The sequence below is a fragment of the Euleptes europaea genome, chromosome 10, assembly GCF_029931775.1.
Source record: "Euleptes europaea isolate rEulEur1 chromosome 10, rEulEur1.hap1, whole genome shotgun sequence".
Classification (NCBI taxonomy): Eukaryota; Metazoa; Chordata; class Lepidosauria; order Squamata; family Sphaerodactylidae; genus Euleptes; species Euleptes europaea.
In genome coordinates, this window is record NC_079321.1 from 51460990 (window position 1) to 51485802 (window position 24813).

The 24813-nt window shown below is 42.6% G+C and overlaps 1 protein-coding gene across 1 annotated transcript in view; it reads right to left on the reverse strand.

Annotated features, from left to right (window-relative positions):
• SNAP91 (synaptosome associated protein 91) overlaps positions 1 to 24813 on the reverse strand; it is a 91044-nt gene that overhangs the window by 20060 nt on the left and 46171 nt on the right. Inside the window, exons 11-21 of the mRNA XM_056856070.1 lie at positions 24385 to 24455; positions 23760 to 23765; positions 21650 to 21677; positions 15701 to 15801; positions 15088 to 15191; positions 10544 to 10558; positions 10216 to 10371; positions 3071 to 3178; positions 2243 to 2530; positions 1946 to 2026; positions 1705 to 1776 (exon numbers count right to left, since the gene is read on the reverse strand). Coding sequence (XP_056712048.1) covers positions 1705 to 1776; positions 1946 to 2026; positions 2243 to 2530; positions 3071 to 3178; positions 10216 to 10371; positions 10544 to 10558; positions 15088 to 15191; positions 15701 to 15801; positions 21650 to 21677; positions 23760 to 23765; positions 24385 to 24455 — 1030 coding nt within the window. The remainder of the gene's footprint in view (positions 1 to 1704; positions 1777 to 1945; positions 2027 to 2242; positions 2531 to 3070; positions 3179 to 10215; positions 10372 to 10543; positions 10559 to 15087; positions 15192 to 15700; positions 15802 to 21649; positions 21678 to 23759; positions 23766 to 24384; positions 24456 to 24813) is intronic.

A 24813-nucleotide genomic window follows, 5' to 3' on the forward strand; every position in this document is an offset into this window, starting at 1 on the left:
GAATACCATCCCCAGAAACATTAATCCCAGGCACCACTTAATGCAGTATTCTCCCACACACTTGACAGATAATAAGCCCTTCTGCTTCTTGTTGCAATTGTTTTAACCCAATGAAGTATTGTATTGACACTGTATTGGCCGTTCCTTTTATTTCATTGGCTGTAAGATACCTTGGAGATTTTTTTAAAAAAAGGAACAGTATAAGAATAATTAGGGTGTGTGAAAGAGAGGGGAGAGACATGGCAGTCTAGGTATTGAAGGCCCTGCCTCTAAAGTCCATCTACAACTGTGTGTGCATTTTGTAAAGGTAAAGGAAGTCCCCATGCAAGCACTGGGTCATTACTGACCCAAGCGGTGACATCACATCCCATCGTTTACTAGATTTTTGGCGCCATGAGGTGGTTTCGGTGGGGCTGAAACCTCCTTTGGAGGCAGCGTCGCTGCGTTGCCTCCAAACAGCAGCGCAGGCATTCCACTCAGGAATGCACTGTTACAGAACTGTTATCACACTACTACTACTATTTATTTTTTCAGCAACATATGCAACATGTTTTCTTAGAAGCAATTCTCACTGTGTTCAACGGGCCATGTTCTCTCATAGGTGTCCTTATGACGGCAGTTTTGTTTTATAAACTACTTCATGGCCATTGTTACCTTTGCAATCCTGAAAGGCAGATCACTTTTGTCCTCTATTTTACAGAAGGGGAGTTTGTAGGATTGAAACAAGCTTAAATGCATGACTCAGCAGTAAGGATTTCATTAAAAACATCTGGAATCTTCCATGGTACTGAAGGCCTAGTTGAATGAACTTCCCTGAGTCATCCATGGTGAGATGCTTATGAGAATACCAAGGTGCTAAAATTTATCAGTTTTGTCTACCACTGAACTCAAAGCAGCAAGCAACAGATTCCTAGAAGGTCTTCCCACCCAGTTACTGATCTATCACCATTTTTCCTAGTACCTAATAAGTCTAGATACTTAGTCTCACCTGCGGCTTATTTTTCTCATCTTGAGTCTATTAACTATAGGAAGGCGTTTACCCTTGCCAGATGCCAGACCCTACCATTGGCTGTTTTAGAAGGGAAATATAAGAAGATCCCTAGATCAGAGAGGTTTTGTCCGTGTGGGACAGGGGACATTGAAACCATCGAACATGCACTGATATGTTGCCCATTCTACTGTGAAGTTAGATCAAAGCTTATTCCCCCCCTGCTTGGTAAATTCTCTGAAGAGTCAGTTGAGCTTCTGGCAAAGAAGCTCCTATTAGGAGAAGACCCTCAGCTTACGCTCCAAACTGCCAAGTTCTGTGCTGTTGCTATTAAAATACACAGAACTTTATTAGAGAATGATCATTAGAATATTTTACAATTTTGTCAATTTTAAGGTGATAATTTTAATCAGGTGTTATTTTTATTGATCTTACATCTTTATTTGTACGGGCAGTCTGTGATTCTGCAGTGCAAAACTATTGAGTCTGGAAATTTTGATGTGTTGGCATGTGATTGGTCAGTTTACCGTATTAATCGATTTGATTTGATTTGACCCAGTTACTGATCGGATCCAGAACTGCTGCTTTCATTGCTGCATCTTTTGCTTTCCAGCCCTACCTTGGGCCAAATCCCAAACGGAGTTTTTAAGTGCATTTCAGTGATGTCGCTAAACGCACAATGGAAATGTATGTCTACATAACAAACAAACACTCACCAGATAACAGATCACCAGTGAGAGAACTCTCAGGCACAGGAGAAGCTCCAGTTGGCGGAGAGGAAAAAGCATCTTTCAGAAGTAAAAGAAAAACCAGGAGAAAGTAAGTGAAGGTTTTGAGAGAGAGAAAATATATATTTACAAGTCATAAAACCAGCCAAATTGGTGGTGGGGGAGAACTATTAGAAGAGGAAGGAGTTTTGGGATATTCTAAAGGAAAAATGATAACACTATTCTTTACCTGTACCGAACAGATCTATGCTAGGAGTAGCATCTGATTTAGGAGCTGCAGGGGCTTCAGCAGGTGTAGACTCAAACAAATCTAAGATCAAAAATATATATACACACACACATATGTATGCCTTTTAACTCATTTCTGGGAAAACAAGACTTTTGTAGTTCCAGTCTGGAGAATGTTTATTCTTCAGAGAATAACTGTCACATACAGTATACATGCAAAAAAAAAAGATTGTTTGCATATGCTGTACATCCGAGATCAATTAACTGAAGAACAAAATAAAAAGTTAAAAACAATTACCACCAAAGATATCTAGAGCAGGAGGAGGAGCAGCAGAGGTGGTGGTGGTGGTGGTAGTAGTGGTAGTAGCAGACGTGGTAGCAGTAGTGGTAATGGTAGTAGTGGCAGCAGTTGTAGCAGGGGCTGCAGGAGCAGCAGCTGCAGCTGGAGTAGGAGTAGTTGCGGGAACTGGAGTGGCTGCACTAGTTGTAGGGGTAACTACAGGAACGCTGGTCTCAGTTGGCTTCATAGCAAAGAGGTCCAGCTCAGGAGCAGCCTCTGCACTGCCTTCAGATGGGGCAAAGGGGTCTTGTAAAAAGGAAAGGGCAGAATATATACATAGGATCAGTAGGGAAGGAAATTGGGAGAAAGCACACATACTGTGGATTAAAACCACACATACAGATAAAGCACGGTGCAACACACACACACACACACACACGCAAATCTCATTCCATCGGTTTCCTATTGGATAAATCCAGCCTTTTGTCTCTCCTAAAAAAGGGGCATTTTAGTATCTTAGGATTACTTCTGAAGTTTTCACCACACCATTATAAGAGGCTGGAAAAACAACTGGAGAACATTCAGCATATGCCAAACTATTAATGTGCAACATTCCACTTTGGTTCCAAATTTTCAGTAACAAAAAAACGAAACAAAAAAAGCACATTAGCGGAAATAGTGCCTAACAAAGATGTTCTGGACCTTCATGATTGGGGGAATTTGCTTGGCAAAGCAGCATTACCACTTGAACTTTAATAAGGAGGCAAACATACTGCCATGTAGTTTAATATTTTAACAGTACGACAAACACAACAACGACAGGCTAGCTAATGAGATGGAACCCACCATTTCCTGAACATGCATCAAGAGCTGCGGCTACAGGGGTTGGGGTAGCTGGTGCTGCTGCCCCTTCAGGAGCTGCCGGGGCTTCACCAGGAGAAGCTGCAAAGGCATCTTGAGTGCGGTTTTAGAAACAGAAAAATTAAGAAGAATAAAAAAGAAGAAAATATAGTAAAAGAACCAGGTTAAATGGCATACAAGATTCCCTTATACAAATTGGGGGGCGGAGTTCTGGGGTGGTTTGTTTTGCAGATATCAACAGATTTTAAAGTAAAACCGGGAACTAAAATTTCTTCAACCAATCTGTTTATCCTAGGTGAGATTATACATTTAGCCTGAGGTTACAGGCAAGAACATATATATATATATATAAAAAATTAACAGAAAATGGTGATAAGATGTTCATTGTATAAGGGTTTTGGACAGCATGCTTATGTAACATCCAAAAAAAATGAAAACAAACAAACTAAAGTTTCTCTAAAAGCAGAATAAACCAGTAACAGGGCATTAAATTTTCCTGTTCAGTGAGCCTGTCTTATATACACCTCAACAGCAATTTTAGACTTTGGGCACTTCCTAAAATTTAATACTTATAAATTGGTAAAGTACTTCAACAACCCACAGTTCTTCCTGACTGACTGGAATATGGTGATTGCAATAACTGTACACCTGTAATCAAAATCTTTTGAACATCCCAATAGTTATATTCATATCTCAACAGCAGGCTGTTCTCTAATGGATTACCGGGAAAATATTACCAAGAAAATAGGAGTAATTTTTTAAAAATCCAGCACTGTTTCAAATTCTTTGCTTTGAGCTATACAGCCCAAATTTGAGACTACGTACAACCCTTTTCCTCTCCCTTTTACCACTCTCATCTCAAAAACTGACAGGAATGGCTCTTGATTACACCACCAGCAAAACATGAACTCATGGTATGCCTTTTGACAAGAAGAAAACTGCTATCTCAAAAAAGATCCACACTCTGACCTCAAACATCCAGAAGTAGTGCAAGGCTGATTTTAGCAGCACGATGAAGCCTAGAAATCCATTGTATTAATTGCACTAGGAGCACTACCATTTCTGCAGAGTGCACTTCCTCAGTATGATATATGGTAAATCTTTTAACATAAAATTAAACTGTAATTTAGTCATAGTTCAGTGTAATGACCGTACACAGTGCTCTATACCATGTATTTCTATGTGAAGCAGACAGACAGGTCAGTCTGCTTAGAGCAGTGCTGTTATCAGCCTTTGCATTAACATGTGAAGGCAAGATACATTTCCTAAAGATAGGGCTTTTCTCCATTCTCATTTTCCTCACTTGTAAGTTCCTGTTTCTTCAGGGATCCCCCCCATCTAAACATGTTTTACTCCCTCTAGTGGTCACTGATTTATGTCGAGCATAAAAACCTGCAGTTTAAATTTACAGGAAGATACGCCAGACCTAAACTGGTGTGATATTGAATTGACCACTAGAGAGAGCAAAACACATGTGGAACAGAACCCCTCCCCCCACAAGAAACAGGAACTTACTAGCAAGGAAAATGAGAATGCGGAAAGGCCTTAATCTTTCTAAGTAAGCAATGTCACTGTTGGCATAAAGGATGTAGTATAGGATAGAAGCCCCCTCTTACTTTTTTCAACTTAAGTTAATGTCGCGGTGCAGCCTGAGGTGTGTCACAAGATCCAACTAGTTTGGTAAGCATAATGCCTGATCACCTCCAGGCAGAACTTGGCATAATATGTCCCGGTAACAAGTCAACCCATATTTACAAATCCATGCCACTTTGGAGTTGCTGCTGATTTCCACCAGTGATTTAGGTCACTGGCTTATAGAAGAGTTCACCGACATCTAGAAGAATGGTCCATCATGCATAATTAAAATTTGGTAAGAGTAGGAGATTATTGCAGCTCACAGACAACATGCACTTGGTGTACAGAACAAAGAACGAAAATGCTTGTCTTTTTATGAAAGATAATTCCTCATAAAATTAACCCTTAAGAATATGAGCACCTCATTCAAGAAGTGGTCACCACTTGGCCTTGAAAGGACCTCTATTCTCCTTATTTCACATGTTTCAAAATACTGCCAAGTCTGGGATATGTAAATAAGAATTTCAAATTAGTGTTCCCAAATGTGGGGTCTGAAGGCTAAAAACAGATCAGGATTAGGACTATTTGAGTTTACAGTTTTAAGAGCAGTTAGAGAACAAATGGCAGCCTGATGGTTGAAAGGGTGGTTTCTGAGCATTTACATGTTTATGGCAATGTTTCTGAAACAACTAACATCAACATTCTTAGCCTTGGAGTCCTTAAATGATTGCATTCCAGTGTGATTACTCTTCCCAACCTAGCTAAGAAATCTATGATCAGGACAGAATATGTTCAAAGAAAAGCTCCCTATACGAACTGAGGAGGTAAAAGAAAGGTATTTTTTTCATGTGCAATCATTTTGTGCTCATTACAAGAAGCCAGTTGTGCTGCCTACAATAGGCCACATCCATTCTGTGCTGTTCCTCAACACCCTACCTGATTAGCAGAACATTTCAGCTGAAGCGCCCTACAAACCTGTACTTTGCAGCTGAGAAGCACAGGAATACCATTGTCCATCTTTGTATTTAGAGCCACTGAGAGATGGTCATAGGAAAGGGGAGAGGCCTGAAGGGAAATGATTACAAATTGAGTTGTCGGGTTGCAATCTGTAGAACCCTCCCCCTGTCTCTAACAGCCCATCAGCAGAGAAGGAAAAAGCAGCTGCCATTTTTCCTGCTTCTCCTGGCACACCATCACCACCTATCATTCATTATTATATGGCAATATACCACTCTGGGTTGCTCCAGCAGATTTGAGGGGCAAGGTGACAGAGACTAGAAGAGAAATGGAGCAGAAGCAGCCACAGCTGTAGGGCTGTAAGATGCAAGACATTCTTTAGGTTGCAACCCGACAGCTTTCCAGATGTCACATACCCTTTGGAAAGGAAAAAAAAATACGTTGCAGGTGTGATTTCTTCGGCACAGAAAGCTTTGCATGTTGTTAATGCAAGGTGTGTAACACTTCTTACCATGAAAAAGCCCACCTTTAACACAAAAATACTGTTGATGCCAGCTATTCTAAAAAGCTCATGCTGACATGCATCTGAACTACAACAAAACAAGCTAAAGCTGGTTTTAGCTCTATTGAAGAGCTAAAGAAAAGCAACAGGAAATGGGGCCTGCCAAATTTCCAATGTGCTGAAGTTGCATTTTTTAAAAAGACAGCTTCATTTATGAGGACACACTATGGCAAACTGCATGGCAGCTGTCCAACAATCTGAGACCAGGACAATTACAGAAGTGTTCAGGTAAGTTATGAAACAATTTTCTTTTTTAAAAACACAGTATTAGATCGAAAGACTCTGAACATGGATGATTTCATACCTGTTGTATAGGTCACACTCTTGCTTACCTGAGCAATCTCTTAATCAGTAGCATGTTCCATATGAAGTGTACATTTTGGGAAATTGTTGCTCCTGAAAAGCTTACTTTTAATAAACGCTATATTTCAGAAATGAACACTGCAGAACTGTTGCTAATTTCACTTCCCTATCCAGCACAAAACACATTTCCCAGGAATGGAGAAGGTCTTGCAAGCACCAGAGGTAATAATTAGTACTGTCAGAGGCAGCTATTTCTGTGTCAGCACCAGGTCCAGCACTAGTAGTAGAGTCCAGTACTGATACCAGCTGTTCTTTCGTGAGTTTGCAGATTTTGCCCCTTAGTGCAAGGATTACAGTACCAGAGCAACTATTGTGGCTCAAATGGACCACAGCAGGTACCCAAGATATTCACCTCAGTTCTAAAATAGAGCTTCAGCAAGGTACCCCCAAAAGCACATTTCTTTCTCCCCGAACAATGGGGCCACTTCACACAAAATGGCCACCACATGGAAGCTGCCAACTTTTGAGGCGACATAACTGCTCAAAGTTTGCAATATACATAAGATTCTTACCAGGCGATCAGGGTTTTAGGCTAAAGCTAGATGGCAATGCAAAATATGAAGACTGTCCCCATCAGAATAATATGTTCCTGTCGGCTACTGGTACCAGTGTGTAGGGTCGCTCATGTGATCAAGCCACCAGATAATATTGGCATAAATTATTGTCCTCTGTATAAAGCATTACTATGCTGAAGAGATACTGAACAGTTTGCATGCTAGCCTGCAATTTATGAAGCCACTCTTTGGAAGCCTACTTTGTATTTTCTAGTTATCCACCATTGCTCTAGAATTCTTAATGGACACAGAATTTTATAGCCCTGCCTTCACTTTTCAATCATTCCTTTCTGACAACACCACTGTTCTCTTAGCCTAACTTATTTATACCCTCTGAGTAGATTATCTTGGTGTCACGGGCTAGTTAGGATGCTGAGAACACTCAAGAATCCCTAAATTCTTCACAGAACAGTAATTTCTCAGATGGAACTATGAAAATAATTCAAGTTTGTTGTGTACATCACATATTCTAGATTTCTACTTTTCAGATTTCTGTGAAGAGCCACTATTTTGTCTATTATTCCACTGAGGAAGAAGACATCCTTTCCTGAAGAAGCAAAGAAAAGCAGATTGCAACATTTCAGGCTCTCCTTATCTTTTTAATTAGGAATTTGCGGAACATATTCCACAATATTTTACGCACACTAGGGGGAAAAGTGAGTTGTGTACACAGAGTGGCAGGAAAGAATGAATAGCTGAGAAAAAAGAAAATCAATATTGAAAGCTCTGTAGATAATAAACATTACAGTCAATTAAAAGCACATTCTCCTTATTCCGACGTGATGTTAACCAACTCTGAACTGCTGAAAGTCTAAGCAAATTCAATCATAACACACTGCTAGAGACAGTAAGGCATACTAGAGGTTTTGAAAAAAGTATGCAGTGTAATTCAGAAGGAAGGTTGAATTACAGAGATCAGGCAATTCGATTCCCAGCTCAGAGATGTCCACCTGGTGCCTTCATAGCATGTAGATTCCAGGCAGTTTATTTCCCCATGCCCTTAATCAATTTCTCAGTTCTGCTCTGCTCTGAGACTTCTCTAGTCGATGGCTTTGTTTTAGAATCAAACTAAATGGGAACACAGTTAAAGATTTCAACATTTTCAGCTATCTGGAGCCTCAATTTGGATCTAGGCCATGAGGGAAGAGGAGACGTTTTACTAAATGGCTTTACTAACTAAAAATTGGTCCCCTCTCTTTTTTTCATTTGGAGATCTAACAACAGTATCAGGGGGCAGTAGTTTCAGTCAATCGACCTTTATTGGTATAACGACAGTAACTGAGTCTTAGCTTGTGGGACTTTTAGTTAACAGATGTTTTACTGCCCTTTCTCCTGTTTTGGTGATTTTAATGCTATTTTTTATCATTCTAAATGTTGATATTTTATTAAACATTTTATTTTATTAAATATTAATTTTATTAAATATATTGTGCTTTCCTCATGTATAGTCGGTTTCTACATTTCTCTACTACTAATGCCCTGTACTTTACGTTTGAATGCTCAAAACATACTCTAACTTTACTTGCCCTGCAATCATCCTGGAAGACGGCCTTCCAGAAGCAGCTATACCACCTAGCTGAAAAGAGAATCTAACTCACAGGAGAGACCGATAGTTGCAAAACGATACATACATTTTAATTAACTCCCTAAGCATGCCAACTCAAGGGCAACTCGGTCATGTCCCTAGAGCAGTGATGGCGAACCTTTTAGAGACCGAGTGCCCAAACTGCAACCAAAAACCCACTTATTTATTGCCGAGTGCCAATGCGGCAATTTAACCTGAATACCACCCCCAGAGGGGGCCCAGAGGGAGAGGCTAGGGTTGCCAAGTTCCTCTTCGCCATGAGTGGGAGGTTTTTGGGGTGGCGCCTGAGGAGGGCAGGGTTTGGGGAAGGACTTCAGTGCCATAGAGTCCAATTGCCAAAGTGGCAATTTTTTCCAGGGGAACTGATCTCTATTGGTTGGAGATCACCTGTAATAGCAGATCTCCAGCTAGTACCTGGAGACTGGCAACTAGTTCCTTAGTGTTTTCTCTCTACATATCAAGACAAATGGAAAGGTGTTTGGAGGATAGCTTGTGGGCACTTCAAAGGTGGAATAGGACTGCACGCCCCTCCGCCCGGCACAGACCCAGAGGGTGCTGGAGAAGCCGCTGGAGGGAAAGAAGGAAGGAAGGAAAGAAGGGAAGGGAGGGGGAAAGGGAAGGAAGGGAGGGAGAGAAAGAAAGAAAAAGAGAGAGAAAGGGAGAAAGAAATGGAGCAAGGGAGAGAAAGAAAAGGACAGAGGGAGACAGAAAAAGAAAGAGGCCATTTATGCATGGGAGGTTTTGCCTTGGATTTGCCACTCGGTGGGGCGCGGCGGAAGGCTTGTGAGAGGCGAGCAGGGTGGGGCAGAGGGCGCCTCCTTCGCACCCACCGATCAGCCATGCCCCTCCGCCCGCACAGGCCCAGAGGGCGCCGGAGAAGCCGCCAGCCATGCCGAGTGTGGGCGCTCGGCTTCTGTTCCCCGCTCTCCCACCCGCCTGGCTGGCCGCGCACGCTCCAGCAGCAGCAATGGCGGCAGCTTCTGTGGGAGAGTCCGGGGGCCACCGCCAATGATGTCGGAGGTTCCCCACCCCTGGGCTACAGCCTCCCCCATCCGGGGTGGGGCAGAGCCGGAAAGGCCAGCGGCTTGGAGGAACCGTGAGTGCCGGCAGAAAGGGCTACGCGTGCCGGAAGTGGCACCCGTGCCATAGGTTCGCCAACACGGCCCTAGAGCAATATGGGTTCAGTGAACACAGTTCCACCCATTGGAATATGTAGTGCATTAATACAAGTCAAACTTCCTCCTATCAGCTATGCTTCAGGGCAGATTAGAGTTTATGGTACAGAAAAGAAAGAACTGAAATATGAAAGTCAAACAAAATATTTTAATGGAGGCTACCTCCTAGGAGTGATTCTCTCTTGAAAATTGAAACTGGCCCACTGGCCTTTATTGAAGAGTTTGGTTAACCACGAGCGCCACACTTTGCCAGCTGCCTAGCAAAGTGATCGAAGTGAATGGGGTTCCAATAGTGCTCTCTCTCTTCCCCTGCTGGTGAGTGTCAAAACTAGAAAGAAATGCGAAACAGCCAAACTAACCTCCAAAGAGATCCACTTCAGAAGCAGCAGCAGCAGCTGTAGTTGTAGCAGAAGCAGAGGCTATTTCAGTAGTAGCAGCAGCTGGAGTGGGTTCAGGTGCAAATGGGTCTGAAATCTGTGGCTCAGAGGTAACGCTGGAAAGCGCAGCCAAACTGTCTACATGTGCCCATATATGAAGATCAAATAGAAATGGTGAGCAGAAGAGGAAAGAGGAAAAATACCAACTAACACTAAATTGCCAAAAAAAGAGAGCAGAGAGACTGGGGCTAGTTAAAATATTAACAATTCTCAAATCAGAGAACTGGTTTAGAAATTAAGCATTACTCACCCTCTCCCAAAAGGTCTGCAACATTGTCCATTAGAAGATAGCAATGTAAAGAAACAAGAGAGTTAAATAGAACTGCCAGAGTCAACATGCATGCTATCCAGAAGTCATTCTCTGCCAAGGGGGGGCTAGTTTCAGTCAACTGGATGCTGCTCTAAATCCAGACATGCCACAGGTACCTTGCATACGGTTTTATATGATGCAGTCTGCTTTCCTTTTCCAAAGCTCCTAAAAACAAAGACTTCTTAAGTGCCTGAGACTTCTCCGAACCTATCACTACAAAAGCTTAATTTAAGCACATTCACCTTTAAAGAGTTATGTTCATGTTATACATTTCCTAGTTTAGATGCCTTTTCATGTTTTACTACCATGATTTAAGACACTGCTGCTTCCTGCCACCATAGGCTCAAAGAGACATAGGGCAAAAATGCATGGTCACTTTATCCTCCTTTAATCCCAGTTTTAGCCAGGATCGCACGCACATTAGGCGAAACGCATGCATTCGATCCAGGCTGAATCCTGGCTGAAACAGGGATTAAAGGAGGATAAAGCGACCATGAGTTTTTGCCCATAAAATAACATTACAAATAATGATTCCTAATCCAGTCGGCAGCAAAGGTTGTTGAACTTTTTAATACATAGATGCACTTATTGAGACAAGTGCGACTTGGTAAAGGCTACTGACAGAATAGTTTTCATCCTTTTCTTCTCATAAAAGCCATCACCAATAAATGTTTTTAAACCATCATTTATACACAACAACTTGAGAAAGAATATGCCCCCTGTTTATATGCACAAAGTTGACAGCTGTGATACAAGGCATTTCTAAATGAGTATCAACGTTGTGTATGCAATGGAGTAATCAGTCCACGTAAGAGTGCCTTAAATACTATTGTTGCAAATAGATTTCTCTCTGGTTTACATTGTAAGTTTACACAGTCTACCTGAATATTTTAGGCAACTTATCTAAATATATCTGAAGAGCAATCCCCCCATGTAAACAAATTAGGCTATCCAATATAGTTGCCTCATTTCCACAAACGCATCCACAGGCTTAGCAGCCACAGATTTTACAAGATCATTTACAGTTACATTTTAGCTATTTTTTTCATATATGAAAAAAAAAACCTGGAAATAAACAGATAGGTTGTTGTCTCAAAGCATCTGATAAGTTTTTCTACCACAGCTTTACTTGTATCTTAGTACATTTCTAGATTTCTTTGCAGCAAGTGCACACATGTGAAAAGCCACTTGCTCCTTACAGACATAACAATTATTTCTCTAGAACAAAATATTTATTGTCTTGCTGCTTCATGCAGCTAAGTCAAGTCATCTAAAGACCTGATTTGCTCCATGGAATTGCCCCACATTCCTTTGTTCCTGCGGCCCCTCCCAATCCCCAGAAATATGATTCCCAGAGCCACAGGACTCACATAAGGGAACAGCTATGCAGGATTTGGGGGTGGGCGTCTGGGGTGAGGAAAGACAAGGGGTGAAATTGTCCTTCTTCTACAAATACACTACACTGATAAATGTGCTATTTTCACCCCCTTGTCCCTCTTCACTGCAGCCTACTCCATGGCTGTGCCTCTGCATGGCTACCATGACCCCAGGTATGATATTTCCAGGGTTTGAAGGGGCTGCAGGTAGGAGAGGACAGGAGAAAATTCCATGTCCTTCAGTTCATGGATTGTGGGGTACCACCCATTGCCTAAGACATCTTTAGAAGAACTAAAATATTTTTTTGTGCCTTCATATGCAAGTAGACCCCGGTCCAGAGTGTAAATGTTCATTTAGACTTTTATAAATAAGAAGAAAAAAACTGGAGAAACCACAGACTCTGTTTATATTCACACCTCACCTTCACAATTCCCTGTCATATTGTGCACTTTTTAATGAATGGGCCCAGGTCACGTAGTCAACCTTTTGTGTGATTAAGGATGCAGTTCTAAGAATGCTTTCCTGGGAGTAAGTTCTACTGAATAAAGCATGACTTCTGAGTAGACATGCTTAAGATTGCTTCCTAGATGTGTATGTTTCATGTTTTCAAGTCCCCTCTTGTTTTCAAGTCCCCACTGCAGAAAATAAATGACTCCCATTTCCATTCATCAAATGGAGAAGATACATTGTTCCCCCATTGCTGAGGGCTAATAGAGGACTTTATATTTGTTTTCTCCTGGTGTAGGAAAAGACCTTATAAGATGTTGCTGAAACAAGTGACAAGTATGGCCATACTGAACATGCCCTCCACGCGGCCCTATTTTTTCTATGGCGTAGGGAAAGGCAACAAATATTCAACCCCCATGGAAAAGTCCAATAGTACTCCCCCTGATGTTGCAATTAGGAACAATTTTTCAGCAAGGCTAGAAAGAAAAGTGCATGTGCTGCTTCCCTAGGAATTTTCAGTTCTCACTTTTTCTGCCACAGCAAGGGACAGGTGGAATTTTCTGTTTATAGTTCTGGAGGAAGAACGCAGAATGGGCATGTGAAAAGGAAAAAAACCGTGAAGGTGCTAACATTCTTACAGTCACCCTACAAGCGACGCTTTGCTGTCTCCGTTGCTATAGGCAGCGTAGCATTTCACAAGTGCACATCTCTGTATGAAAAAGGCAGATGGCCCTGATGTGGAAGAGAGTTCATGGGGAACTGTAATTTGGCACATACCACTGACTTCACTTGCATTTCCTGATTTTTTAAATAACAGCCACCAAGCTGGACAGAGGAGGAAAGGAAAAGGTCACAGCTGTGGTTGGCTCACTGGCACATCTGAGAAAGCGTTGTCCAGTTAGCAACTTGTTAAGTGAAACACACCTGACAGACATGCACTGTGGCCCATTAGGCATTTGACATAAACCTGGATTTTACAGTCCCAGGTAGACAGCAAAAAACAAAGTGGTTACAGAACACAATGCAAATCTAGCAGGCTGCACTGGACTTGCTGTTAGGTATAGTTTTCCAAGAATCCATGTGGGGAAAATATTTTATTGATTGATCTTGTACCCTGTTCTATTTCCTGTCCAAGGCCGGGCTCAGAGGGGCTAGCAGGCATAAAATATAATACACTTATATTTAAAACATAATACATATAGATTAAAAGCTAGGTCAAATAACAGTAGATTATTAAATCAGTTGGCACTATTATTCATCACAGGAATCCATGGCAAGTCCAGGGAAGAGAAATCTGGGTCCCCAGTTATAATATATAGATTAAAATTATAAATGGGGGGGAGGGAGGCCATCTGAGATGTATACCGTAGCTGTCCTCAGCCACAGGCCTGGCAGAACTTGGTCAGTTCCATCCAAAGATAACTCCCACTGTCAGAAGAGAGTTTCATCAATGGGATGATGAAGAAGAGTTGGTTTTTATACCCCGCTTTTCTCTACCTTTAAGGAGTCTCAAAGCGGCTTACAACTGCTTTCCCTTCCCTTCCCCACAACAAACACCTTGTGAAGAAGGTAGGGCTGAGAGAGTTCTGAGAGAACGGTGACTAGCCCAAGGTCACCCAGCAGGTTTCATGTGGAGGAGTGGGGAAACAAACCCAGTTCTCCAGCTTAGAGTCCACTGCTCTTAACCACTACGCCACGTTGGCTCTCTGGATGTGACTTTCTTGCATTCCCCTATTGTCTGAAATGCTCTCCAAAATTCAGTTTGTGGAAGACCGGGGACCTTAAGGAACAGCATGTGAACTGGGAGTTTAGGGGAGAAATTGACAAAAATGATAACCTTCCTCCTGTTAGTGGAAATCTGCTGCTGGTTTCCACCCATGACATCTAAAGGAAGGCGTGTAAGAAGACCATTTAATTCAGAGGATGCTCAGTGGAAGGTAAACAATTTTGGCAGGCTGAATTTTTTAATTAATGCATTGTTAGCTGCCTTGAGCCTAAGGAAATAAAATGGGGTTTAAAAGGGGGGGATAGGAACAAGTGTCAAAAGCTAGCACTGTATAGCCACTGAACAATTTGTCAAGACAAGGAAGCTGTGTGTTAATTTTAGTAGACGGACAATAAAAACCAATGTACTGAAATCCATATGCTTGTTAAAAGCAGTGTGCACATGATCCGAATTGTGATTATGCAGTTGAGCAAGATGCCATCCCCAATGAGAACTGAATAGATTGAATGAATCTTGCGCACAAATACTACCCAAAAATCTATAACTCCTTTTTAGGATCTCATATATTCCAGGGTAGGTGTTAGAAAGTTTTTAAGAGAGTTCTAGCAACATCCATTGTGGTTCCAGACTACTGAATATTTAATGCCAATTTAAGGCATTCAAGTAATGGAGCCAGGGCCTATTTCCTAAACGCTCTGAAATCTCTCCTAGAATACAGTGCCAACGAAATTTCAGTGGAAAAGCTGGAAGATGGGAGCATATAGAATGGCCACCATGACCAAAATTAAACCATGCCAAAAGAGAGGGGGGGGAGAAAAAGGGGGGGAGCGAGTGGATCCTGAGTATTTATATTTATTCCATTAAAAGGGGGGCAGTCATTACTCAGGGCTGGCATTATTTTTGGAGATATGCTTAGAAAATAGAAAAATGTTACCTCCCCATGAAGTTGCACCAGCAGGTGGCGCTGCAGCTGCCTGCGCAGTACTAGATGAGAAGTCTGGCTGCAGGTCTAGAAGATCACTGGAGAGTTTGGAAGAGCTATTATGAAGGGATCAGAAAGAAATGCCTTAGATGTCAGTTGCCCATCCACTTCCAGCCTTCTATAGTATTTCAGAAGAGTTAACAAATGGACATCTGCAAATATTTATTTTGCTGTAGCTGTGAGCTCTATGCTCTGTTACTTTAATAAGTTGATCATCAATCAGCAAATAATATCTATGGCATGGACTGGAGAGTTTTATGGCATGCCTGGAAAAGGAACACGAGGAGCCAAGACACATCAGTGAACAGGGTTCTTTCTACAAACTAGAGTTACACTCATATACACTTTGGATTGGACACACATTTGTGTCCATATGCATTGTCTTGCAACATCCTGTGACACATTTGCCAAAAAGCAGACCTTGGCCATTCCAGTAACTGTTTGAAACTGTATGAAAGATGGGGAGGCGGCTTAGCATCTCGGGAAAAGACATTCCTCCCCCCCCCCCCCAAATATCAAAGCACTTTAAGCATTAGTACAGGAAACTGTTTCATTTTCAACTAACCTGACTGGAGCTGCTGTAGAAGATGCTGCAAAGAGATCAACTGGAGGAGATGTATCAATACTTTTTGCTGGGGTGGAATTGGGACTTGTGGCTGGAGAAGACTAGACAAGAACAGCTTATAAATGCATAGCCCCAAAGGTCTAAACTGGCAAAGCAAATATACTCCTCATTCAGCAGCTGTTACATATATGCTTCATATAAAGAGAAGGTTGCCAGGCTCCAGGTGAGGTCTGGAGATCTCCCAGAATTACAACTGATCTTCAGGGTACAGGGATCAGTTCGCCTAAAGAAAATAGCAGCCTTGGAGGATGGACTCTACGGCATTATACCCTGCTGAAGTCCCTCCCCTCCTCAACCTCCAATCTCCCCAAATCCCTAGGAATTTCCCAACCTGGAGTTGCCAACCACATGTAAAGACATTAGTAGGTCACTTAAAATAAATCTCCATCTCAAAGCTTGCTGTCTTGATAATTTTGTGTTTTTTTTTCCATTTTGAAGCCATAAATAATCATCAAAACTTATTTAACTAGAGGTTCATTCTTTATGTGAAACACTTGCAGTAAGATGTGGGGCACATATACTGGTGTTGCCCAACGGAGTGCCCAAACTCTCGGACTGGTCATGGCAACCACAGGCACACGTGCGCACACTGATCCAAGCCGCAAGCCTTGCCCCAAACGCTACGGGGAAGGCTCTCTCTCGCGGCAATGAAACTGACACGAACGCTCCTATGCATCCCGCGGAGCCGGCAGCTGAGAAGCGGAGGCCAGGTCAACCTCTCTAGCGAACCAGAGAAACTCCATGTTCCTGTATGTCCTCCGATCCAGCAAACGCCATTTCATCTAAAGCAGACGAGCAAGTAGCCTGCATCTGCAACCCCCCCTTGCATCATCAACTATGATTAACCAGCCATCGACAGACACTGAGATAACAGCAAAGAATCGCTTCTCCGGCAATGCAGAGTGGCAAGCCCCGGGCGTAGTGATCTCGTGCCTTTGTGTTAGGTCATTAATCCAATCTGCAGAGACTCCCGGTGTTGCACAAGTCACTGGAATTGGAATAGTTTTTCCAAAACTGTCATCACCCCACCCCGGCAGCCGATCGTTAATCCTTTTGTCACCTTTTGTCCCACGGGAACCACGGAGGGGTAATCCCAACACCCCGGCCCCAGAAAACAGTATAACTGGGGTCACCCACCACCATAATGTTACCTTAGGTCTTTCCCTGGCATATTTGCCATCACTCTGTTGGCTTGGGTTTTGCGCAGCCTGGCCACGCTCCCTCCCGCCTCGCTGGTCGAGTCCCCGGGAACCCCTATTCCTCGCCCCTCTCTATTTCTCTGTATCTTAGCCTACTGGAACTCAGGACAACTCCTCTACAGGAAAGGTATCGTATAGCCCGTCAACGTCTCCTGCCACATTGGTGATCGCCCCTCTCTCTCCTCCCTTTTGAATTCCTAGATTCTCTGTGTGTGTTTGTTTTGCATCACTGAAAGCTTGAAAACAAACTCTCTTAATTTGGAATCCTTTGCCTCTGTTATTATTCTAAGGTCGCAGATTCCATCTCTGGTATACACTGGTTGCATCCCGCTATATAAATATTATAATTACCATTTGCGCAGCTAATTCCCCATTTAAAGAGCAATTTGGCTAACACTGGGTACACTGAATTTCTCACATTTACCTTTCAAAATGCTCAAGCCTAAAACATGAATCAGCCTGGATACATACAAAAGATACTGATACTCTTTTCAGTACTGAAAGTCAAAATGGAAGGAGCAGTTAACTTTGTAGCGTCAATGCCTGGATGAAAAATGTGCAAATGCATGTGCCGGAATCAGTGAACCAATTTACTATAAAGCAGGGGAAGGGGCATTTTTAAATGAAGTAAAGGAAGCACCAATGCTCCTGGCCCATAAAAGCCTTTTTTTCCTGAGGGTTTCCCCTCCCCCCCCAGCAAAGACTGTTTCTGATTTGAGTCCCACTGAAAGAAAAACAGCAAAGCCGAACTAGTTTCCAAGGGGAAGAGAAAGAATTGCAGGAAGCATAAGAGTTTGGCACCTTTTCCCACCTATTCTTGCTGTGCTTTGAACGACCTCCTCTTGATAGCAATTCAACATGACCCGAGTTGGGTTATGTCGGGGTCATGTTGCCATAATATCTAGTTTGCCTCTAAGTGGCAGTATTTTTACACATCGCCTTTTATTAATACTGCCATGAGCTGCTGAGAAGCTTTAAATGTTTAAACTGCTTAATTACTTTGGTCAGTATGAAAAGGGGGGGAAAAGCTTTATTTTAAAAAACTCACAGCCAAATTAGGGAAGATAAAGAAGTTAATGTATTAACAATAACTTCTCTCTCAGCTCTTCTCTTGAATTTTAGGTCTTTAGTTCTCAGCAGCTAGATGTTATCAAGGGATCAATGGCTAAGCAACATCTCAGATTTCCCTGCCATGACAGAAACTGGTAGCCTGCCAATATCTACCTTGGAAAAGGTCCCTTCGGTGCATCTTCAAGGCATGAATGTTGTTCTTTGCTGCAGAAGTCCAGTGTCAAATACATATTCACCAGTTGCCAAGTTTTTGTTTTAAACTTATCTAAGAGGAATTTATGTAGGGTTGAGAGGTTGGGTTGTGCAAATGAGAACATTAGAACCCTGTTTTCTTTCCAAGCCTTCAAATACCTATTTTTTAAAAGTCATAGGCAACTTCATAACAGGGAAAGAGAAACTAAATCCACACTGATTTTTACAGAAAAAACACAGTGGCTTGGGTCAGCTGAAAGTTTCCGTGAATGAGATTTCTGCCCACAGACCATGACTTTTGCACCTCCCCCTGTCACTGAAGCCCCCAAGCCCCCCCAGTGGTGTTCCTGGGGTCCCTTGCTCCCCCTCCCCTAAGCAGCACAGGAAAGCATTGTGGACTGCAGTGGGAGTGAAGAGGGGAGAAAGTCACGCTCAATGGCTGGAAACACTTCCACCCATGAAAACATTCAGCCGGATCCAAACCATCGCCTTTGCCAGTTCCCCTTCAGGATGCAGTCCCACACATTTGACATGGTAGAATGACCATATCAAAGTAGCCCTGTGTGCAAATTCAGGTGCAGGTGAAAGACCTGGAACATTTGCTGCCATCTGAGTACACATTTAGACCACTGAATAGGGCTTTTGCCACTGGAATGTTAAGTAAAACAAGAAATAGAATCTTTTTAAACCTGGGTAAATATACATCCAGGCGTCAAAATAAGACTTCAGAGTTTAATTGTTCAGGAGTTCAGTGATCTAGCAAGACCAACAGAAAGAGAAAGGAACAGTTGGTCTGGCTTGCCCTATGCTTCTCTGCCCCCTTTCCTCCTTATTGCAGTTGACCAACAGCAAGTGGGGTTCATTCACAGCGAGACTTTGTCAGCAGGGTGGCATTGCAAGGATTACTCTCAGGGATTCTGCCTGGAAGTAGAAAAGCAGCTGAGTGGGATTTTATTTATTTATTGTTTCAATTTATAGCCCGCCCTCCCCGGCCGAAGCTAGGCTTACGAATGAACTGTGGCATATGTCCATCTGGTAGAGTAATCAAGGTTTGTGCAACCAACTGTGGTTTCAATCAACCAGCTCCCCCCTCCTCCCCACACACAATATCTAAATGAAGCAGATGTCAGCATGGTCAACAGGCAGGCTCAAGGAACCTATAAAAGCAAACAGTCACCCTCTACAGGGTGGGAGTCTTGATCTAGTGGGGAAAAGAGAGCAAAAACTCTACAGAAACATACATAACTTTATAATAAGGCAAATGAAAAAAAAAGAATGAGGAGCCTACTATAAAAATATGAAGACAATAAAATACATTCCTCCTGAGAAACTCACAAGGAAATTCTGCTTTGGCTTCTGACACGCCCCTTTCTGCACCCTTTCCTCCAATTCCCATCTTTTCCCTTCCACACCTTCCTTCTTACCCCCTTACCCCAAAACTGGTCCTCACCTAACCTTGCCCTCCCACTGCCCACTTTTTCTTCAGTCTGCCTTCCCTGTTATCACCTCTGCCTCCTCCCTGCCAGCAGGAGAAAAGAAATCCACAGCTGGAGGAGCAGATGCTGAGCACTGCCTGTATTGGTGCTCAGGGGGAACCTGCACCCAGCTGCAGCCTTTGTCCCTATTTAAACTTCAGTGCCCACTTACTCTGTCATCTCCCTTTTGTCCCTCTTCCCAACAACACACTCTAACTGCTCCTCAGCACCTGCCTCTCTCTCCTCCCCACCACTCTGGCTACTCACCCATCCCGTGCTCTCAGCTCTGCCTGGTCGCCTGCCCCCTTCCTGCTGCTTTCACCCCCTCTCCACCTCTGGCTGCCCAGTTTCCTTCCCCCTTTGGCAGTGAGGGGAGATAGCAGCATTTCCCACTCCTCCTCCCCTACCCACACATATTTGAACCTAGGTGTCCCAGATCCTAGTCTGAAGTTCTAACTACTATACCACACTGGCTTTCATGGGGCGGCTGCTGTTGAATAGACAGTCCTAGGTGAGTCATGCAAGTTGAACGGTATCAAGTCACTTGGTGGTTGTTTCCAGGCCTGGCCCCAATGAGTCACAGAATCATAGAGTTGGAAGGGGCTATACAGGCCATCTAGTCCAACTCCCCGCTCAATGCAGGATCAGCCTAGAGCATCCCCGACAAGTGTTTGCCCAGCCTCTGCTTAAAGACTGCCAGTGAGGGGGAGCTCACCACCTCCCTAGGAAGCTGATTCCACTGTTAACAACTCTTACTGTAAAAAACGTTTTCCTACTATCCAGCCAATACCTCTCTTCCTGCAATTTAAATCCATTATTGCGAGTCCAATCCTCTGCTGCCAACAGGAACAGCTCCCTGCCCTTCTCTAAGTGACAGCCCTTCAAATACTTAAAGAGAGCGGTCATGTCCCACCTCCTCTTCTCCAGACTAAACTTTCCCAACTCCCTCAGCCTTTCCTCATAGGGCTTGGTCTCCAGGCCCCTGATCATCCTTGTTGTCTCCTCTGCACCTGCTCCATTATGTTCACATCCTTTCTGAAGTGAGGCCTCCAGAACTGCACACAATACTCCAGGTGTGACCTGACCAATGCAGTGTACTGCATTGTGCTCCCTCAAAGGCCAAAACAGTCCTGAAAAGTGTCCTCCCCCTTGACTTTTAATGACAGAAACCAAGGCTTGAAGCCTAGCAATATTGTTGTGGTTGCCTAGGAACCACTATAATGGCCTCTGCTGAGGACATTCATTTCTTAATGGTACAGGTGTTCTTTTGATAACTTGGGAGATTTAATCCCCAATTTTAAAAAAATCAGATCTTTTTTGCAGACCTGGTCCTTTTTCAGGTTTGTAAAAAGATCTGTCTTGTATGTTCATGGCTGTAATCTCCAGATTTAAGTATCCACAGATTTGGCCCTGTTAAGAATTAAATATATTGATATATCAAAAGCAGGAAGGGAAAGGCAAACAGGTTTGGGGCTTTTTAGCTCAGGAAAAAACCAGATGAGATACACAAAGGAGTTGTACAACACAATTCATCGCATGGAGAAAGTGTTTTGGTATTCATAATGCTAAAACATTGGTTCACCCAATAAAACGGATATCACCACATACAGGAGTATGACCAACACTGCTGTACTAAAAGAAGTTGAGAAGTTGACTTCCTTGCAAATTCTCTCCATGGTCATATAAACTGACTGTTAGTCTTGTTTTAATAAAAGCACATAATAGAACACCAAACAGTGCAAAGTGGACTCTGGTGTGATTGTAACACATTGTAATGTCACCATTAGATGAATGTAGTTGTTAACACACATACAAGTAAGAAAATAAATGTTTGCATGGAACTTATTGATTTGCAGCAGATGGTGCAATCTTGTTTGAATGCCCTTCTATGCAATTTAACCCCTGCACATGGAAAATAATCACAACTAAGAAAAACTATATTAAATGTTTACCTTGCCCAAAGGTGAAGGAGCGCCAGAGCTAGAAGAATTGACATAGAAATATTGTCAAACAAAATAATTTTGGAAATACCATAGGCAGTCTTGAGCATAAGGTTGCAGAATCACAGAGTTGGAAGGGTACATACAGGCCGTCTAGCTTAACCCCCTGCTCAATGCAGGATCAGCCTAAAGCAGGGGTGTCAAATGTAAGGCCTGAGGCCCGGATCCACCCCCTTGAGGGCTCTTACCCAGCCTGCGAACCAGCCAAGGCAGCCACCCCCTCCCACTCTCAATCTGGGCTGGCGAGGCATGGTCCAGCCTGACAAAGTGACATTTATGACATATCCGGCCCTCATAACAATGGAGTTCGACACAACTGGCCTATAGCATCCCTGACAAGTGTTTGTCCAGCCGCTGCTTGAAGACTGCCAGTGAAGGGGAATGCATGTTTGTCTATCCCAACCCCAAAAGCTTGGAACACAGCTGACATTTAGGTTTGTCAAACTTTAGCTAGATGGTGATACACATGATAATTGTTGGCAAATCCATGAAATGCACAAAAAATGCCCTTATGAGCATATGCTTTGTATCCTGGGTCAGCACCCAGTCAAAACAATCTCAGGAAGCAAAAGCCTAATGACTGAGAACTTGGAAAGTTGCTGCCAGTCAGAGTGGACAGCATTGCAGTCAACAGACCGTTTATTTTGCTTTGCTATAAGGTACTTCTTATATTCTAATAATACTTTATAAATAAGAAAGGTAAAGTGGCGTGGCCAAAGATTCTTACATGCCCTACTACTACTGCACAGTGGTGATTTTAAAATCAACATAGAAAAGTGTTATATGGGGGAAGGGAGAAACACTTATTAACTAGACCTATACCAAGTAATTCAGTCAGATAAAAGAGGGTGAGCTGAATTTGAATTACTGAAACCTCAACACAACTGCCTTCACATTACCAAATTATAAAGATGACTTAAAATTTAATGAGAGCTATCATTCTTTGTTGCCCTGACCTGGATCGCTCAGGCTAGCCCGATCGCATTAGATCTCGGAAGCTAAGCAGGTTTGGCACTGGTTACTATTTGGATAGGAGACTACCAAGAAATCTCAGGGTTGCTACACAGTGGCAAGCAATGGCAAACCACCTCTGAACGTCTCTTGCCTTGAAAACCCTACAGGATCATCATAAGTCAGCTGCCACTTGACAGCACACACCACCACTACTCTTTGGTAGAAGAGACCTTCTTAATATTTTCTTTTTCAACTTCCAGTTATAACACACAGAACCAATGCATCTTCTTAAGAATGTAAAAAAAGCCATGCTGTATCAGACCAAGGCCCATCAAGTCTAGCAGTCTGTTCACACAGTGGCCAACCGGGTGCATTAAAATTAACAAGTGTACCCCCTAATTCAAAGTCCAACCCAAACCGAATCTTCTTCACATAAAACTGGCCCAAACCAGTCAATGAAAGCTTTAACTGAAAACCTGATTTTGTTTCATGCTGATCCCAAGCACATCTGGTCAAGTACATTTACACTGTTCTCTTGAAAGGACTACATTCTCTTATTAATATTTTTTCATTGTTTCCCGGGACTTTACTCCAACCGCTGGAAAAAAAGTAAAGTCCTTTCTTTCCTAGCCTATTTAATCAACAAGTATAAACACAGAATACGAGTGCACTGAAAAAAAGCGGGACAATCATTTTTACACTTTGAAATGTCTATGAATTAAATACCCTTGTGAAACATGTGTATACATCATAGAGTTGAAACCAAAGACCCAGGAACACAGCTCCATTTACAAAAGGATCTTTCCTGCCTTTCCCAGTCTTCTGCAGCCCCCCAAAATTACCACTCCTGAGGATTTTGGAACCCTTGGGAGCAGCCTGGGATGCAGGACAGATGGCTGCAGCTCCAGCAGGAAATCCATGGAAGCTGCAAGGGATTCCCTTGCGCAAGTATCACCTTCTATTTCCACGAGGGCACCTTAGGATCCACGCCATTATTCCACAACTGTACACAGGAACTGGCATTCATTGAACTAAAACCACTGTAGGTCTATCCTTTCACTACAGTTTCTAACATATACATGCACAAACACAAGAGATATCAGCTTACCCCTCACTATGTCGCAGGACAGCCATATAAAGATAAAAGAGGTACAAAGAAAGCTGTGTTAGTGACAGTTGGCTCTTAATTTATTCCCAAAAACAGCACAGAAAAGAGCCTAAATATTTCTCTAGGCATCTTTTATGAAAACACTAAAAGACTTGATGGGATGAATGGAGTATATTCGACTGAACATAGCAACCCAACACTATTTTGGCTGCCTGTCCCAATGCCAAAGAATTATAATAGTTGCATTCCTCTGACTAACAAAGGAACAGGGGCCTAGCACCATGATAGATGCATGTACCATGTAATGTGGAAGGTAGAGCTGTAACTACAGTGTTTTGGGACTACACAGCAACCAGTTACCCATTTTAAAGAGCTGGTTCAAGTACTAGATGATGGCTAACATCCCCATTATAACAGTGAGAATAGCAGGTATTTGGAGTGGAGGGAGAAACTATAATCATTCAGGACTCTGGATAGTCCATTCAATATTCTAAGCTGTAACATGTTTTCTCTCTTGGGAGGAATATAAAAGGAAAGATCATGTGATTTTTACTGTAATGCTGGTACCAAGTTGGGTTTTGTGGTAAAGCAAATAGTGGCACTATTTAGATAATTTTTTGCATACCTGTTCCCAGATTTCTTTCCTTCCAAACTGTTTAGATGCTGTTCGAGTGTCTCCATAAGACTACTAGGAGCCTAAGGAAAACAAACCATACATTTCACATTATAAAAGGGGTACAATACACAGAAGCCCAGTTAAAGCCAAGGTGAAGCCTCTCTATTCTCTGAACTATTCAGTACCAGTTATGATCATGCTCATACCATAATCTTAATTCAGCAATAACCATGAAATACACATACCACCTTCATGCTGGGAAAAGAGAAAAAGCAGAACTGCTGTTGGAAGTATATTCACGTTATCAGTAACAGATGATTGTTCACCATGCAGTTAAGGCTTGTGTGAGTGTTTATTTTAGAAACAAACAGCACAGGCATTCGCGGGTCAAAGTTGCCAATCAAACTACAACTAAAACAGTTATTTGCATGCGTATCT